The sequence below is a fragment of the Carex rostrata genome, chromosome 3 (assembly GCF_964058835.1).
Source record: "Carex rostrata chromosome 3, lpCarRost1.2, whole genome shotgun sequence".
Classification (NCBI taxonomy): domain Eukaryota; kingdom Viridiplantae; phylum Streptophyta; class Magnoliopsida; order Poales; family Cyperaceae; genus Carex; species Carex rostrata.
In genome coordinates this window covers 14,329,825-14,349,948 of record NC_135920.1, presented here as the reverse complement: position 1 = coordinate 14,349,948, position 20,124 = coordinate 14,329,825, and the positions used below count along the sequence as shown (strand labels likewise).

Here is a 20,124-nt window from a genome sequence, read left to right as displayed (position 1 = left end):
AAAGAAATCCCGGAAAAGGCATAAAAATGAAAAAAATAATTCTAATGAAATATGTGGCTATTCCGATGCAGATTGGGCCGGTAGCTTTGATAGAAAATCCACCACCGGCTTTTGCACATTTGTAGGCGGAAATCTAGTCACATGGAAAAGTAAGAAACAAAATGTCGTGGCTCGATCTAGCGCGGAGGCGGAGTACCGAGCCATGGCATCCACCGCGAGTGAACTAATATGGATCAAACAACTACTTAGAGATATGAGCATCAAATTTGATCAACCTATGAAGATGTATTGCGACAATAATTCCGCTCGACATATTGCATCAAATCCGGTGTTTCATGAAATAACAAAACACATAGAAGTGGATTGCCACTTTATTAGAGAAAAAGTTCAAGCCAAAGAAATAGAAACACCGTTTGTGAGAAGTAAAGATCAATTAGCGGATGTTTTTACCAAAGGTTTGGATCCGACACATTTTGAGGTTATCACTAGCAAGCTCGGATTGTATGACATATACATTCCTAGCTTGAGGGGGAGTGTTGAAAATAAAGAAGAAACATAGAAGAATTGATCTCAGACACTCATCATAGATCAAGAGGTCAAGAATAAAGAAAATAGGAAATAGGCTTTTATAGAAATAAAATAAACGGTAACGTGTACCGTATAGACATAAATAGCAAAATAGTACAAACGGTAACTTAGATAGAATTTTAGTATAAATAGATGTAGGAACTGTTGTAATAAATATAACATATATATTGCAGAAATATAATCTCCTCAGAAATCATAAAATCAACACCCATAAATGGGCCACATATTAGTTGTGCGACCCGGATAAAATGAAAATCTCCGAAATCTAGAGTGTTTTTGTTTGTTTGTTATGCTATTAATAAAAATTTCAGTCGATTGCGGTATAACGTCACAACTTTCAATTATTTTGAAAAGATGCGCAACTTACTGAATCATTCCCCATCTAAAGAACTTGATTGTAAATTCGTTGCGTGTTGCAATTGAACTTAAAGGGACCATTGCAATTAGTCAGAAGGTCACAATTCCGATTGAAAGGGAATAAAAAAAAATGAGGATCATGTTTGGCTGGATTTTTATTTTTAGAAATTCATTAAAATTAATATAGATAAATGGATATATTGCCTCTTAAGGAACCAAATTAAATAATTAATGGTTCGTTTTTTTTGGGCATGTTTAAAGAGACCGAATTATTTATAATTCAGTTTCTTAGAAAATATACGCATAAATGTACTTCAATATAGAAATTCCAAATATTACAGAACCGAAGTAATTTGTATTTTACATTTTTTGTGATAATTTAATATTTTACAGTTTTATTTAAAACGTGAAGTGAGCAACCTTAATAAAAAATAAGTGGTATACCATTAATTGAAAAAAAATTAGGAGATGTAGAGTAACAAAATTAAATTCAAAGAAATAACAAAATAAATTAATTTGTTGTTGAGAACAATTAATTTATTTAAGTCAATATAAATTAATTTATAGACTGAAAAAATCCATCAAAAACCCACATAAAAATTCAGAATTTAAATATGCGGAACTTTTGATAGGATACACATACTTTTTATTATTTTTAAAATTTAGAAAATATGTGAGGAGATCTGTGAAGTTTTCAGGGTGAAACCAGAAAATTCTTTTCGGAACAAAAAAAAAAGATTGTTTCAAGTCTCAAAAGTTGAGTGAAGTCAACAACAACAACAACAACAATAATTAATAGTAATAATATTGAAAAGAATGTTATACATTTCAAAAAGTTTGGACCAAAATTAATAGTTAATTTATGAAATTAAATATGAACTAAACCATATTGGTTGCATAAAATATGGTTCAAAATTATGCACTCTCTTTGAAAGGGTTTGACTGAATTGGTGCCAACAAAGTGGTGCAACCAACAGGTGCTTTGGGTTATAAATATGTTTACAATAATTCATTTCGATTTGATTATTCTGCATTGTTGCACACTTACGTATCCCACAAATAGAGAGAGAGAGAGAGAGGATTGTCGGTTGACGCAAGCACTCCAATTCACATTTGTTTTTCAATTTGTTCGTGTGGATATTGATAAAGATGTAGTTATTATTATTGCATAAGTCTGTCACACAAAGAAGAAAAGAAGATCACGACCAATGCTTGAAGTCTTTGTTGCGCTACTAGTGGTAAACTCTATATTGAATTTAGTTTTACATATGAATTATGTTTTAGATAGTGATTAATTGATTGAATTGCAATTGAACTATACCCTTGTACTCTATCCGAAACCTTACAATAAAAACAAAAAAATACATAATAATACAATATTTATAGACTAATATATAAATATAAACATACCAAAACTTAAAATAAGTGCAATGTAAATTAACCGAATCAATAATTTAGGTTTTTTTTTTCTTTACATTTGTGTTATTTTTTATAAGACAAGAGAAGAGAATAAAGAAAACAACTTATTATTGTATTCTTATTCTGAGCTTTACATGTATCTCTATTTATAGAAGAAATTTAAAAACTAACCGTTATACTATTAATTACAACTACCAACCACTAACTACTAACCACTAACACTATCTCCTAACTTATTTATTATAAATTATAATACACTACTCCCTAAACTAGCCGTGTGGTCTACTATGTGTTGTGTGGCAGTCAATAAATCATTTTTTTTATTATGTTTTTTATATAATTGTCTAAAAAAACTCAGTCAATAATTATATTTTTTTCTATGGAATCTAAATTCTCATACAACCCATCTATTTTCTATATTATTTTTAGTGAATTTCTAAAAATAAAAAAATTCTAAAGTTTTGCAATTTTAAATCCAGTATTTCCTCAATAAATAAATCACATATTATAATTAAGCTAACAAACGATTCCCTTTCGCATGACGTGGTCGCAACAGAGTGAGACCAATGAGCTTAACAGATCTCATCATCCAAAGAAATTTAATAATGAATTAAAAATTATAGTGGATTAGTCCCTAATATTTTTTTAATCACTTGATAAGACGGTGGATTCGTCCTTTGATCTCGTCTTATTTTCAACTGTTTCTCTTTCTTTTCTTTTCTTTTCTTTTCTTTTGTTTCATATATTTTATTTTCTTGCAAATGGAAAATAATTACAAGTAAATTAATACAGTGTACCATTGACACTGTGACATAGAAAAGCACACCAGCCAATGGTCTTGTCTTTTTAATTTCTCTTGATTTTATTGGTTAAATGAAGCCAGTGGCGTCTTGGAATTAATTAATTAATATTTAATAATTTCATCTTTTAATCAATTGATGTGAAATTATTGGATGACAGAAATAAATTCGATAATTTCAATACAACTAGGTGGATTTTTGGTAACTTCTTGACGACAGGATGTAATATATAAATAATATAATTTTAAAGTAAAAAAAAGAGAATAAATTCGGGCAATTAGTTTCTCATCATCATTTGTTTTTTTTTTTTTTTGTTAATTGTACACAGTCATAGTTGCTTTTGAAAATAATTAATATTACAAAGTATGTTTTCAGCAAGTTTAATCTATCTTTTTGTCTATTTTTTTTTCACATTTACAATTTTTTTTTGGTGCTATATTTGAACCATCATAGCTTCAATTTGATATAACAAGATGTGTTCGGGCATAATATTAGTTTGTTTTGTCAATATATTATTTTTTTCACAATATTTAGATGAAAAACGTTAAGAAATATACTAAGTTGGCTTCTTCTATATTTAGAAAAAAAAAATTTATTAGATATTTAAAAAAAAAATAGTAATTTGTGTATATTTTGATCCTAATAAAAAAAATACTTCCAAAGCCTGCAAATTTCTAATATCAATCTTAAATCTCAAAGAAGCAAAAATTTAATATTGAACACACGAGAAACTTCAAAATTTTAAAATGGTTCCTTTGAATAATTAAATGTTTTCATAAAACCATTTGTTAGTAATCTATTTTTTTCTTCAAAAAGGGCGAATGTTGCATTTTATTTAATGAAGTAGATTTGAAGTAATACAGTTGACTAGAATAATTTTTTTAGAATTATTGGTTATTCAAATATTGATAATTTATTTCTCTTTCACAACTTTACAGCTTCTGTGAAGATTTTTTTTCTTAAAAAAATATATATATTTGAAATATAGTTTTGAGTATATAACCCACAGGTGTCAATCAAATAGTGTCCCAATGCCTGACAATTTTTTTTTTTTTTGATAACTATGTAGCGACTACCAGAAGTACAAGGAAAAATAGATGTATTTACAACTTCAGAAAAATAAAATAAAATAAAACATCAAATCTCCTTTCTCAACCAATTCCAACAGATCTTCGACAACACTTCAACCACATTTCGACGGACGACCAAAAATACGAGCATTCCGTTGTTTCCACACACCCTAGAGAACTGCCATAATTCGGGTCAACCATACCCGTTTAGACTCCCCAACCACCACCTTGTACCGGCTGACAAAAATTGATATTGTTATTTTTGACCTAGAAAAATCATTTGTTGCGGGAGACACTCGAATTGGTTTTATTGGTTTTTTTTTTAAATGAGGATATTATTTCGATAAGATAAAAGCTAGTTAAAAAGATCCCTCGTGTACTCCTTATTATGCGGTTCATGGATCTGCTATGGCAAATTCAATGATGCTACGCATGTTGTCAGGTGTTCTGTCATATCCATAGTAACATATGAATTATTCGTATTTGGTTTGGCGAGGTCAAATATTCGTAATTTGGAAATGATTCCAAATTATCCGGATCAGAGATCTCAGTTGGTCAGTCCTGTAAGAGAGCAAACAACAAAATAACAAAAAAAAAATGTTATGGAAATTTTTTTTTTGTAAAATTTGCAAATTATTTGAATTTAATTCGGTCAAAGTTTAACCAACCGAATAATTCGGCGTTTGGTTCGGCATTACCAAAAAAGATGAATTATTCAGATTTAATTCGCGAATCTTGTGACTATGGTCATATCAAAACAGAGTAACAAAATCGTCCCCTCTTTGCAAGAGTTCACACCACCTGATATATCTCAAAATTTGACTATTTGAGTTGATATGTGAAAAATTCAAACCGTTCACATTATTTAAAACATGAATTTTGATGCAACCCAGCTAAAAAATAGTGATATTATATCTATTTAAAATAATAGTAAAAAAATTCAAAAAAAATATAAAATTTGGTATCCAAGCACAGTTACTATCAAGATCATGTTAATTGATTTGAATTGACTGTTTAAACTTTAAAAACATAAATAAAAGATGTAAAACACGATGAAACTGAAAAATTAAGTTATTCAAAGAATATACACTCGCTTTACAACAGAGTTGCATAATAAATGTTGAGTTTGTTTCCGTATGATAATGATAAAATTTATATCTTGATGCTTATAACATAAAAAATATATAAAAATGTCTCTTATTAATCATGCAGGAGCGAATCTACCGAAATGTGCTTAGTCATTCTCATAATTAAAATTTTTTTAATCATATATATTTTGAAAGTAAATTGAATTTTTATTTTTTTTAAAGTTTTTATATAGTTTAGCCGCTCTCATATATTAACACATGTGTGGTTGTAGCACAGTGGTCATAATTCTAATTCTAATTTGTTATTGTGGAAATTGAAAGGAGTTTTCCAAATTTGGAGATGCATTTTGGACTTGTGTAGCAAAATATAAATAAGCATTGGGCTTGGTTTTGGTTTTCCTTTCTTAATTTACAGGCCTCGTTAGGTTTAGCGGACCCAATTAATGGATTTTTTTCTTTCTTTCTTTCTTTCTTTTTTCTTCTTGCTCCAATTCACACTACAGGATCGGTTGTAGATCCAATAAGATCCTGCCTCACATCCACATAATTGGATCTTGTCCACATTAGTCGATGCTGAATTCATAAATAATGGTCTTTCTTCTTGTCTTTTTATTTCTTTACTTTTCTTTTCACTTTTTACTTTGCAATTTAATTACATTTTTCTTGTTTAGCTCAACAATTTTGGGCACATGATCTTCTTCTTTCTTCTTTAGTTACAACTTACAACAACCCATGTATTTGCTTCAATCAAATCAAATCAAATATGAGCTCGATTTTTATTTTTCCTCAAAAAATCGAATTCGTTGAACAAAAATGAACCGTTCAATATTATTATCATATGAAAATATATCTGAAGACTAAATTTTATATTTTTTGGAACTTTTTTTTACTATTTTTTTGTAGGGCTGCAAACGAATCGAACCAAATCGAACTTATCCCAGTTTGAGTTTGAGTTTGAATAAGATTCGAACCGAACTGGTTTGATTTGTTTCAGAACGAACTAATTTTGAATCGAATTAATTACAAACTACAAAATTTTCGAATCGAAGTCAATTGAATTATGAACTACAATTTTTTTTGCCAACCCTAGTTATACCGGTGGTTTATGCATTAGTTTTCTTTGTGCGGAACAAAATTCACACGGTTTCCTTTTACCTTTTACGAATTCACACTGATGGATTATGGACCAGCTCAAGATTCTCTTACCTTTTACGCTGCTGGATTGATTAAAATTACGGCACATACCTAGTCAAATGAAACTTGTTCCATTGTTATTTTGTTACGCTGCTGAAACATTTTTTTATTATAAGTTACTATTATATTAACAATTTTTAGCTATGATATAAGTTGGGTTCCTGCATTATTAAAGATTGATGGTTGAATCCATTAGTTGCATTATTTAAGATTCGAATCTAAATAGTTCGCGAATCAATTTCGAACGAATCATACCCATTTTGAGTATGATTTGAATAAGATTCGAAACGAACTAGTTTGATTTGTTTTAGAACGAACTAATTTTGAATCAAATTAATTGTGCACTTTTTTTTAATCAAACTCAAATCGAATCATGAACTACGAACTTTTTGTGCAGTCCTATTTTTTTAAGACAATTAGAAAATCACTTGATCTAAAAATTCTGGACCATCCGAAAGTAGCGATTTTCTACGAACCTAAAAAAATAGTAAAAAAGTTCCAAAAAAAATAAAATTTAGTCTCCAAGTATATTTTCATATGATAATAATGTTGAGCGGTTCGGATTGACTATTTAGATTTTGAAGACGAAGATATGAATCCAATGCACAGAATAATTTGTGCATTGCAGAGTACTATAGCCTCAGTTTATATTGATTAAAATAAATTAGTTGTCACTAAATTAATTGTCAATAATTTAAATTATTTTCTTATTGAATTTTCAGTAAAAAATTAAGTTAGAATGTTGCATTATTTAGCTTGAAACGCTGAAGTGCTGAACTATAAATTCAACGTTCCTAAGCTGAATAAAACATTGAATTATGTAGAATTTGTGATATAAAATGAGTAGACCGTTGAAACAGAATTACTTCACACGTAATATGTTTACATGTAACATTTTTGAATTTTTAAATTAATATAGTATAAAGTCGAGAGGTATGAAAAAAATTATAAATAAATTTTGAAACATTTTTATACCTCATGTCTCACGGGCTGTTAAATTGGTTTTCTGTGGCGTCACCTGCTTAGATAACGCACATTAATTCGTTTTAAGCAATTTTTAAGATTATAAATTAAATGATCCATCACGCATTATGATAATGGTACACAGAAACTTCGTATTTATTAGCAATTGAGAAGCGAAGATTTCTAATTTCTTTCCACGTATTTTAATTTGGAGGGGTCTAAGGACTAGAAAGTTCAAGAAGCTTGCCACTAGGGTTCGAATCCCTCAAGTAACCCAAAATTTAAGTTTATATCCTGACCGTCCGATAAGAATCCGGGCCAATTCGATCCAAAGTGGAATGCATGAGTTTCTTCAATATTCGTGCCAAAGCAAATTGGACGGTTCAGATCCAAACTCAAAATTTAGATTACTTGATGTGAGATGAATTCTTGCTGCCATATCTCTCGGGAGTCATCCTTTCTTTAACTCTAGTAGGAGTTTATTTATTTACTTGCTGCCACCGCTATGGGAAGTTTCAAACTTTCAATATCACGGTAGAAGAGCTGTGAGATCTTCTGTATGTGTAAGTGATTCTCCATTTTTTTTTTCAATTTTTTTTGCTAGATCATACAAGAACTGTTGCCCTTCTGTATCGGTAAATGGAGATAATTTTGTTTTTACATACAAAGTGCTTAAAAATTAAATACCGTCCAATCGATTTCGCCCCAAATTCTTTTATTCATTTAATTAGCAGAAAACTAGAGATCACTTTGTGCTGAATTGTAATATTTAATGTACTTGCAAATTTGCATTCTTGGCTAGAGAAGTCTTTGAGTATGTAATGTGTTGCTAAATCTCCTCCATTATTACTTTCAAAAAAAAAAAAAAAAGATTTTGTGGGTTAATTTTTTTTTAAATTTTTTGAAAAGTGCAAGGAAAACGGGTAATATAAATCATATTAAAATGTGGGAATTTCATGTATATCCCTCAAAAACTTCAAAATTACATATTCCCCCCCCCCCTCTAAACTTTGAAATTATGTATTTTCTCTCTAAACTTTTAATACCCCCAAATTTACCCATTTATTGTCTTTTATAAACTCATTTTAAATATATGAAATACCCATTTTACTCTTAATTGAAAGCATAAAAAAATTGTGGCTTGTTTAAGAAAAATGTCTTTCTTATATTTTATCAGTCTTCGAGAGCAAAATGGGTATTTTATAATGGGTAAAGGGTACAATAGGTGTCCGTTTTTCGAGGGCAAAATGGGTACTTTATAAAGGGTAAAGGGTATAATGGGTTTCTTATAAGACCGTCATTTTTCTTAAACAAGATACAACTTTTATTATGCTTTTAATTAAGGGTAAAATGGGTATTTTATAAATATAAAATGATTTTTAATATAAAATGCAATAGAGTGTGTAAATTTGTGAGTTTTGAAAGTTTAGAGGGGCAAATACATAATTTTGAAGTTTTTGAGGGGTATGCATGAAATTCCCCCTATTAAAATATTGTGTGTTAAAATGCTCTGGAGAAATATATAGCACTGATCCTAATTATCATGATATTCATGTATTCACAGTACTTGTATGTCATTCTTCGACGGGTAACTCCGATAATTATATCTCACACACATTTCCTTTGAATCAATATATATCCACAAAAATCTAAAGAGAGAGATCAAAGAAAATACCTTTCTTTATTACTTGTTCTATTTAATCTGATTGGTTAGAACTTAGAACTTAGAACTTAGAACATATCTTTGTTTCCAAATGTTGTTAGATATTCATATGAGATATATACAAAATGAAATTATAACTATTTTGTTGAAATTTGAACTTTAATTGAAAGCATTCATCTGCCTGGCAACAAAATATGCAAAAATAACAGCAAGGAATGTGAATAGTATAATGTTTTCTTTTTATCTAGATATAGAAAGGTCGAGTACTAGTGCTAGAATAGTAACTCTAATGCGAGGGAAGTTCTGAGGTGCCTTTTTCAACTACAAATTTCATCACATCCTCCTCTGATAATATTCTGTACAATATCATCACACCTTTCCATTTGATTATTTTCTGAGGACTTTCTTTTCTCCTGTATTTTGACGCCATCTAATGTGGGTCTATTAGGTGTATGGTTTAAATGTTATCAAATCCGGTTACTCTTTGAGTTTCATTCTGGTTTGTTGTCCAATTATGAAATAAGTTGTCTCTAGTTTAATGCTCTATGGAAGACAAATTTGAGAAATAAGTTCTCTCTCTACATTTGCAAGGTTTTGTCAAAAAGTGGATCGTATTTGGACAAAACAATAAAACAGATTAAAACATATGGTGTTACCCAATCACTATGTCTGGTACAGTGGTACATGTCATACCAATTCATCTTTAATAAAAAGGAGCCATAACTAAATGTTGTCATATCATAGGCAACCAATTAACACTATAAATAATCTGTATGTTACATGCTCTACTGAAATCAATTAGAAAATGGAATAGGCAACCATTTATTACTACGATTAAGCTCTGGAGTATTATTTCCATCTAGAGAGCAGATTCAAACACATATTAAGCAATCCTAAGGCTCTTAACAAAGCTCTTTCCGCCAAAATTGCATCCAGTAGAGATGAATTCCAAGAAGTCTCTAAAGCTGCTCTCTCGGTACCTTTTTGGGTGTTGTTCGTCCACCAGCTCTTTCAAAGCTCCCACCTTCTCATCCATAGAGAATCCATGGATGCTTGCCATGGAGATCCTTTCCTCAGAACCAAGCACAGCTTGGTGCACCAAGCTTCTGTATGTCCCATTACTAAGCACCTCCATGTGGTCCCCCAAATGCACGTGCAATGCCCCAGATTGGATGTGCACTGGTTGCCACGTTGCACCATTGTTGTGGCTTATTTCTAGTCCGTCACAAGTTTGAAAAATGATGGTTATGAAGCCGTAATCAGAGTGTGCTGGTAGACCAAGTTTGAAATTCTGAGATGTGTTTTTATTGGGGTAGTAATTTAGGGCCATAAGTTGCATTCCGTTCTCTAATTTTTCAGTTTGATAATTCGAGCCCAGACCTAGACTCTCTAGAATTGCATCTAGTAATTGCACAGCTACTCGCTGTATTTCTTTTGAGTAAGCACCCATGTTTTCCCTGAAAAAAGAGAAGGAAGTATATATAACATTCATGTACACTGACACATAAGAACTATTAAATGAAAAAAAAAAAAAACAAACAGAAATATCAGGAGACAAATTATTACTGGCACAACACTGTGGTGACACATAAGAACTTTAATATGAAACTCGAAAAGAATTATCAGGAGATAACTAATTACTGGCACAACACTTCAGTAGCTAGTACAATTATCTGAAAATTATGAAATACCAACAAACTAAATTAGTACCTGTAATGGGGTGGATTTTGTGGCCAAAATGGAATCCAATCCTTGAGTGGGTTGGCATAGTGCTTCAAAAGAAGCCTTGACAAGTTGTTTCCTTGTAAGGCTGCTTCATATCTCACTGGCTTTGTTATATCAGAAGACTCAAACTCTGATTTCTTTTCAGCTGCCTGGTGGAAAAAGGCTGAAGCTGCCTCCAATGCACCACTAATAACTGATTTACTGATTCCATGGTTCACCACCTGCTTTCCATATACTGGGTTAGAATCAGGTAAAACATTGTTTCTTTTTAACTGAAATATGTACAGCTTTATGTTGTTTTTTTAATATGCATATTTTTGTGTGTTTTTTATTGGAGATTTTAATCGATATGTTTTGTTTGTCCTTATTTTCTGTTTGATGTCTCCAAGAAGATATGAAGGTTTCTCTTTTGTTTTTTATTTAAATATGTCTCCAAAGAGATTTGAAAGAGGTTGATGTATTTTTATTACCATTTTTTTAAGTAATATAAATATATTTCTATTATTAAATATGATAGGGGATGGTTGTTGATTTGTCTGTGTGTCGGGTCCATATATGCTGCTATTCATGCCCTGATAGTAGGGTCCTGCCATCATATATTAGGAAAGTAAAACAGTTAAAACAAAAAAGAACATAAATCTGTTGGGGCAGTCGGTGAGGTTTAGGGGGTTTGAGATTTATTGTTGGACACCTGAAGACATAATGCCACTGTCATTTTGTCAGATTTACCTATCTAAAAGTCAATTTCTCTCTACATTTGTCACAAGTGTAAAACATCTTTATTTTATTTCTGAACTTTTTTTTTTTTTCTGCGAAGATCAAAATTCCCCCCCTCTATTCTTGCTGAGCTAATTTAAATGAGTGAGAAAGATGACACTTTGGCATTCGGATAGAATTTAAGATTATGAAGGGATTTTTTTTTTCACATTTCACAGCAGTTGTGGTTATTTCTCCCTTCACAAGGATATTGCAATGATTTAAGACAAGCTTTTTTTGCAAGAGCTTGGTAGATAAGGACTGCCTAGTTTACACCTTATCCTTTCCAGATGTTACACCTTATCCTTCAGGTTTTAATTATTTCTTTATTTCATATGAAACCATCTCTTTTGTCAAAATAAAACTATCTACTCTGCTATGAACCTTTTGTCAAAATAACGAGTCTATTTTGGTGCTTGCAATAAATTTTAGAGTTGAAGGAGCATAAGTAACACAGAATAAAACCTACTCTAAAACATTGTTTTATCATCTATAACAGGAATCAAATATGGCTGATGATGATGCCGTATTTAAGATAAGAAGAAATGCATACGTGGAAGCAACCGAGCTTTTGACAAGCCTTCTTGATATCTTCAATTATTACCGACCTGGTGGGCAGAGTACTTTTCTGTTTGAGAAGACCGAAATCTATGACAGGTATTTGGTTCGTTACAGCTTCATTGGGAATGTCGGTGCTTCTCAGTTGCGCAACTGACATCCCACCAATCAATGAATTTACACTCATAGAAAGAGAGTTGTATACTGAGAGGTAGGTATGTTTCTATTCTTTGGTTTTTGACATCCACTTGTTGCTTGGAACTCATCTATTTATAGGCTACCTCTGGGGGGTTGAATTTGGTCCCATTGGGCCAAGTTGTCTAATATTTTGTCTGGAAACCTTAGAAAGGGGGTTCTCTGTTACAGTGAGTGTGGATTTCTGGGTATAGGCACAGCCTATGGTACCTGTGTGGGACAGGTTGTTCATTGTACAATTTAACTATCTTAAAAAAAAAAAAAATGATTTTTCGTAGGAGTTTAATTTGACTCGCCATGCAACTCCCGCAACTCGGCAATGCGCAAAGGATCTGGATTCCAACAGTGCAATTCAAAGAACCTGGCAGGTGATGCGTACCCAAGATTTATGTGATATTGTGATGTATACTGGTGGAAACTAGACCAGAAAATATGGTGTATACTTTAGAGTGTTGGGAGTGGGGGCCAAACTCCACCGGTGTGGTGTTTATGTCATGTGGTATCTATCTCAAATCTTCAGTAGTGTGTTGTCTGATTTGGGACTAGTTGATTTTGGTTTTTAACCTTTTTTTAATGGTTGTGGAGTTTAAATGTTTGACCAGGGTTAAGTTCTGCAATTTTTGTTATTGTACTGGCTAGCTATATGATTGTTTAAATTAAGTTTCAGTTTATAGTTGGAATATTCGCATGTTTGAGCTAGATCAAGATCATTTTTGGGCAAGATCTCTTAAAGTATTTACTGCATTTTGAAACATTTATGATTCTGATTCGGCTTGTCATTGATGAATTCATGCTTTCTTCAGCTTGGTTCGTGTTAATTCAATTCATTTTTTAACTCGTTTCAAGAAGAAGATGAAGTTGGAATAAGTATTTGGTCTACTGATAAAAGACAATGTCCACCGAGTGTGAAGTTATGATTTCAAAATTTGAATGCGAGAAATTATTTGTTGTAATAAAAAAGTTATGAGCCAACTCATAACTAAGTGTGAAGTTATGAGTTCAAAATTCAAAATTTGAATGCGAGAAATTCTAGATGGATTCTATTTTATTAATTTCTGATGATAAATATGAAGGCGCTATCTCTTCGTTTATTTTTTTGCGGCGGGTTCTGCACATGGCCCCATGCTCCTGAGAAAAATTATTTCTTTTTGTGGAAAGCGAAGTGCATGGGCATTAATGTATATTATTTCTTCTTGAGAAAAAAAATACCTAATTCTTCCTCTAAATTTTAAAAACTTACAAATTTACCCATTATATTTTCTTTTGTATTGAAACTCTTTCTAAATTTATAAAATATTCATTTTATCCTTTATTAAAAACATAAAAAAATTAGCCTATTTAAAAAAAAATACCGATCTTATATTTGATCAGTTTTCCAGACAAATGATTTATTTTTATTTTTTTTACTTTTGACGTATACACAATGACATTTAGTTATGCATAAGAAGTAAAGAAATGAACTATTTGTCCTCAAAAATCGATCAGTTATAAGACTGGTATTTTTTTTTAAACATGCTCCATATTTTTTATATTTTTAATAAAAGGTAAAATTAAATAGATATTTTATAAATTTAGAATGATTTTTAATATAAAGACAATAAAATGAGTAAATTTGTGAATTTTTGAAGTTTTGAAAGAAAATGCGTACCTTTCAAGTTAAGAGGGGTAAATATGTAATTTTGAAGTTGTTCCCCTCTTTTCTTCTCTCTTTTTTATCCTTTTCGATGCGTCTTAAAACCAACGAACCTAGATTTCCCTTTTGCTGCGGCTACCGGTGGTATTGTAAAACCACTTAGAATACCAGTTTTATTGTTTTAGATTTGAGATATGCTAAAGATAGCATACAGAAAAAACTAATCTGTTAGAGCTCTTCTGCCACGTGGCCCATGTACACTGATAATATAAGAATAAGATATTCTACTTAGAAGAAAAAAATTGTTATTTTATTATATATAATGTTAAGTTTAAGATGTATAAAATGAAGCAAGCAAGATATATTGAAATGTTAATATATACAATAAATTATCAAATTGAGTAATTACAGCGACAATTTTATGAATTTATGTATTCCAATATAAATCTAGATAAATAGAAATTATCAACTTGATTACAAAGGTTACTTCCAATATTTCGGGATTTCATTAAAAACTTGTCAGACAGGTATCTAATATGACTTTGGAAATCAACGGTCTTCTAAGTCTTGTATGTCCTCGGGTTATACAAAATAACTCAAACTCGTAATTCGCTCATAACTTACTTTAACTCGCTCACTTAGAACTCTGAGTCAGTTTCAATTCTAATTGATTGACTCATTTAATAAATAAGCTGAGTATCAGCAAACTCCAACTCGCTCATTAACAACTCGAGTTACACAAAATTCGTTGCAATAAATCCATACCCTTCTAAATGACTAATAAGCTGCTTTTTGGATTGTTTGTTTTGTTAGTTGTCTTATTAATTATGTTTTAATTGTTTGTGTTTAGATAAATTCTTATAAGCCATTTGAATTGTTTGTGTTTAGATAAATTCTTATAAGCCATTTGAATTGTTTGTGTTTAGATAAACTCTTACTAGTATATAACTATACTAAAGAAATTGATTGGTCAAACGAGTTACAAATGAGTTGTGAGCCAACTCGAGTTGGTAATGAGCTCAATTCGAGTTGGCTTTACAACTCGTTATCACCATCCCAACTCGAGTTGAATCGGTCGTTAACTAAATGAGCCGAGCACGAGTTGGGGATAACTCCCTCAAATTCGGCTCATTTACAGCCATGTGTCTTCTCACGGAATCAGTTTGATATTTGATTAGAGCCGTTCAATATGTATCAAGATTCGTATGAATCTTATCTGTAGATCGAACAGTGTTGATCAAACATCAAACCGCTCACCCCAGACCGTCTCTGTCCGAAGATTTCCCTTGCTCCAGAAGAGAAAAATTGGAGAGGGAGCGGAGGTGAAGAACTACTGTTCGGAGGGGAGAGTGGTACCGCGTAGCCTTGATTTTCTCCGAATTTTGTCACCCCAAATTGGGGTGTAGAAACTAAGGGTAGCCTCCCCTCTCGTCCTCTCCCATTTCTTCTCTTTAATGAGGGTTTCCCCTTCGTTACTGAAGCACAGCCTTAGCGGCAGAGGTAGAGTATAACAGGAGTAGGCAATCTTCCACTCTTGAAAAAAAAAAAATTAATTTGGATCTAGTTCTATAATGGACCTTGTCTATTCCTAAAATTTAATTTGTCTACACCTGGTTCAAACTAAATCCCAAGTTCCAATCCACTAGTTCTAAGTCCAAACCCACTAGAGTTCGAACCCGTCTCCTTTTAGTTTATGAAAAAAAAATCGCCAACTACGTGGAGAAAGAGAGAGAGAGAGAGAGAGAGAGAGAGACGAAACTAATGTGATATTGGCAGAGGAGAAAAGTAGCGCATAGAGGGAGGAGAAAAAGGGATTTTGGTGGAGGCCAAATTGTCGTGCTTACTGCTGAGACGATTTTGGCATATGTTTCTTTTGAATTCCAAATTGGTCCTATTATTTGACAAAACCTTGTTTTGTTTGTTACAAATTATTTTATTTTGCCCAAATTGTTTCTACTTCACTTCTGACAAATTCTTAAATAATTTGTTACAACTTTTGTACTAAACCGGTAAACTCACATATTGATTAAGTCCTAATTATTTTTACACCCCAATTGATATAATTTTTGTTGCATAATATTTACATGACAGAAATTATCATTATTATTCTGTATTTTCTATTGATTTTGATTATGATCCTTCATTCAAATTTGTTTTTTCTTATTACTATTTTTTTATAGACATTAGGCTAGTAATAATTCATATCCGGTATTTTTAAGAACAATACAAGTGGTATATTAAGAAATGCTTTCAGCCTAATTTGTTTTGATAAACTTGACTCAATTAGTAATTTGGAAATATAAATGACAATAAAATAATTAAATTTGTGAGTTTTTGAAGTTTCCAGAGAAAATATATATTTTGGAAGTTTAAAGGGGCAAATACGTAACTTTGAAGTTTTTGAGGGGTATACGTGAAATTTCTCCCGTTTTCCTTTCTTTCTTATCCTTTTCGATGCGTCTTAAAACCAAGAAACCTTAAATTCCCCTTTTGCTAGCAGTGGTATTGTAAAACCACTTAAAATACCAGTTTTACTGTTTTAGTTATATAGCATACATAGAGCTCATCTGCCACGTGGCCCATGTATACTGATGATATAAAAGCGTCTACTTAGAAGGAAAAAAATGTGTTAATTTTGTTTTTGGTGAGCCGTGAGTGGTCCATGTTTTTACTTTTTTTGAACAAAAATTAAAAGAGCCGTACTTGAGCGGTGGAATATGCAAGGCGAAACGAGGTGACAACAAAAGAGAAAATATGACGTCTCTAGATGAGCACGTTCTATTGTTCTGGGTGCCGGACTGAAGTAACGAATCAATTGCGGGTATTTTTTTCTCTTCGGTGATGGAAAGACGAGTAGTTTATCGTCTGTGTACAGTAGGTATATCTTATGTTTTTTACTTTGATGTTTGTGATTTGTTTTGTGCGGCTTCCTGCCTCCTCTTTTTCCTTCTCTCTATTTACTGGTGACTGTCCTGATCTGGTTGATTCAGTTCTTAGTCCAGTTTGATTCAGTACCTTGTCGGTTGACTGGTGACTGACTGGTCCAGTTTTGATTCAGTACCTGCTCAGCTGCGATATGTATACAGAGGAATCAATCACTAGGCTTCTATCATTCCAATCAAGTAAGGATGATCAAATATGTGCCCGCAAGATGCACATACTCCTTGTGTGTTTTTTGTTTGTTTACAGCTGTATGTTTTTACAGACACTCGTTGTCTAATATTATGTAACAGCTCGTTTGTATCTCTTTTAATCAATGCAATTACTTACGGACTTTTCACAAAAAAAAGGTGTTATTTATTATACATAATGTTAAGTTTAGATGTATAAAATAAAGTGAGCAATATATATTGAAATGTTAATATATATAATAAAAAATAAATTAACAAATTGAGTAAATAAAGCGACAACTTTATGAATTTATGTATTCCAATATAAAATAGAAAATTATCAACTTCATTAATGATTTCATAGGTTACTTCCAATCTTTCAGCATTTCATTAAAAATCTTGTCAGACATACATCTAATCTGACTTTGGAAATTAACGGTCTTCTAAATTTTGTATGTCTTCTGACGAAATTGGTCCTCCGATGTTTGATTGGAGTCGTTGCATAAATCTTTAATCGCACAGTGAGCAGTGTTGACCAGACATTAAACCCGCCCTCCCACGTCTCAATCCCCTAATGTAACTCAATTTTTGAGTTTTGGATTGGGACCATTTGATTCGAATTTATCGTTCGGAATCACTTCGGAATTCAGAATCGTCTCTCAGAATACGTGTGCTCCTTAGATAGATTGTCACGGATTCGAATCGGACGGTCTCAATCTAAAACCTAAAAATTGAATTACTTCACTAGATTTGAATCCAACTCCTTCCCTCTGACTTTAGATCCAGTGAAGTAACTCAATCTTTGAGTTTTACATCTGGTCCATCCGATTTGAATTTGCGATAATCTATCTGTAGTGGAGCGCACGCATACCGAGAGATAAGTCCGACTCACGAAACAATCTCGAGCGACGGATTCAAATCGAACGGTTCCGATAAAAAACTCAAAGATTGGATCCACCAACACCTCCACCTCCACTCCATCTGAAGTACATCTGTTCTTCTTGCTTTGAGAAATTTATTGCTTTAATTAGGTCCCTTTAATTATTCTCCTGTTAATGATGAGACAAACTAAATCTTATGGAAAGAAAGAAATCACAAGATTTTTCATAGTATTATGAGGACGTTTAGGAATCCTTTGAATATTATTCAAGAAACATATATAATTACACCAACAATTTTTCTCACTTTGACTTTTTCTTATATATTCTTTCTCCATCTTGTATAATTGTAAACGCTTTTTTTTCCAACAAAAGGCGAAAATAGCCATTGACTTAAGAAAATCAACTTTGATTAATTAAATTAATAACATAATTAGTTGCTTGAATATAATAATCCCCCCCACCCACCCACCCACCCACCCACCCACACACACATCCTATTGTTTTTTTTGGAAAAATTTGACAGTGGCGTTAGAAATTTAACAACAAAACTGAAGTATAATCTGATAATAACATAAAATAAATTATAATAAAACTTTGTTACTCGGGTCGTGCAAAGCACCGTTCTTAAGAAGCAACAAACTCGGATAATCTTGGTTGCAATTCCAGCAAATATATATATTTTGTAAAATATAATCTCAAATATATATATTATATTATTATTCGAAGGAATAATATGAGTGGATATACAGAGATGATAAGGAATATGTATTGTATAGGAATAATATTTTCCTTTGGATATTATGTAAGAGTCAATAGATGGGACAGTAAAGAGTATAGATTAGAAAAAGATAAGTTCAAACTGAAGAGTAGTAGATGCATTTATATATAGAGGTGTAAGTAACGGCTAATAGGAGGAAAGGATGTGAATATGCCAACCGGATTACAATTTTTCAAACATTGAGATAGGATGAGATAGGATAAGTCATAAGTGTAACATGTTAACAGTTGCTAAGTAAAAATAATTTGAGTAAAGGCTACGGTGCTATGGGTTGCATAGAGGGCTACAATGTTACAGCTCAATGTTCGAGTTTTTTTTTTTTTGGAAAAACTTTTACGTTTTGTTCATGTTCTTGTATGTCTTCTTTTATTCTCTTCTTCATTTCTCTCATCCTCCCTCTAGTTCTGGGGTAATCTATTTTATTTCTACTTATTATAAGAAAACTAGGAAATGAATAAATATTGTTTTTCTTATTGTTACTGGCTTAGTTTAATTTACACAATGTTTGTTGATCTATATGATTAATTTTATGCAATATTTATTTTTCTATATATATTAAATAATTTCTATACAAAAGTGCAAAACTTAATAAAAAATGAATAAGCAAAAATTATTAAAGAAATATAAAGTTCTAAATTAAACCTCTTAAAAAATATTAAGAAAAGTTTGGAATTTAGGACGACCGAATTTCGTTTATACTGGAGGTTTAATTTAAATATTAATTTCAGTGATCAAAATATTAGTTTGACATTATTGTTCAAAGGAATGTACTAATAAAAGATGAGGCGTAAGAAGATGGGCGTAGGTATATATATTTTTCTCCCTCATTTTGAACCCAAAATAAATCAAAGTAAGAATATATTCATATATTTAAGTTATACATAAAAAAAAAGCAAAACATTAATAAAATTAACTACGAAGTCGATAAGAACATAGATTACTTTCATATAGAAATATAGGAATATAGGGTGCACAAAGTCGAGGAATAACTGCCTCTTCTGAGTTTTGAATTTTTATAATAACAAACATACAAAACAATATGAAGGTCAGGAGCGGACCCACATAAGTCGAGGGGCAACTGCCTCTTCTAAATTTTGAATTTTTATAGAAATTTATAGGTCCGAAATGATTTTCTCTTTTATAATTTTTTTTGTCTCTTCTGGAATTCTAATTTGTAATTTTTATTAAATTTATAATTAAAATTAAAATATATTTTTTAAATTATGTTTGATAATTAAAATTAGATGTTAGAGCATTGAAAATTATAAGTTAGAACATTAAAAATTATAAGTTAGAGTATTGATTTTTTTTATCTAGCATTCAATTAGCTACTGATCTGAGTTTGA

At 31.3% G+C, this 20,124-nt stretch overlaps 1 protein-coding gene and 1 long non-coding RNA gene across 2 annotated transcripts; one reads left to right on the top strand and one right to left on the bottom strand.

Annotated features, from left to right (window-relative positions):
* The first annotated feature begins 7,925 nt into the window (after positions 1-7,925).
* On the top strand, positions 7,926-12,260 carry LOC144551674 (uncharacterized). The gene is made up of 3 exons (XR_013510854.1): positions 7,926-8,042; positions 11,013-11,117; positions 12,123-12,260. It is a non-coding gene; the product is annotated as an uncharacterized LOC144551674 (long non-coding RNA).
* Positions 9,867-12,368, bottom strand: LOC144551673 (2-oxoglutarate-dependent dioxygenase 21, chloroplastic-like). The gene is made up of 3 exons (XM_078299736.1): positions 12,177-12,368; positions 10,853-11,088; positions 9,867-10,599 (listed from the first exon to the last, which is right to left on the bottom strand). Exons 1-3 carry the CDS (start codon positions 12,366-12,368, stop codon positions 10,026-10,028), a joined length of 1,002 nt encoding a protein of 333 aa, XP_078155862.1. The 3' UTR covers positions 9,867-10,025.
* Between the last annotated feature and the right edge of the window lie 7,756 nt (positions 12,369-20,124).

Excerpts from the sequence above, each read along its gene's own strand:
- LOC144551673 (XM_078299736.1), bottom strand. The coding sequence starts at position 12,368 with ATGAGTGTAAATTCATTGATTGGTGGGATGTCAGTTGCGCAACTGAGA. Across the intron at positions 11,089-12,176 it reads AAAAGCTCGGTTGCTTCCAC|GTGGTGAACCATGGAATCAG; the intron begins GTATGCATTTCT and ends TATGGAAAGCAG. Across the intron at positions 10,600-10,852 it reads CAAAATCCACCCCATTACAG|GGAAAACATGGGTGCTTACT; the intron begins GTACTAATTTAG and ends CTCTTTTTTCAG.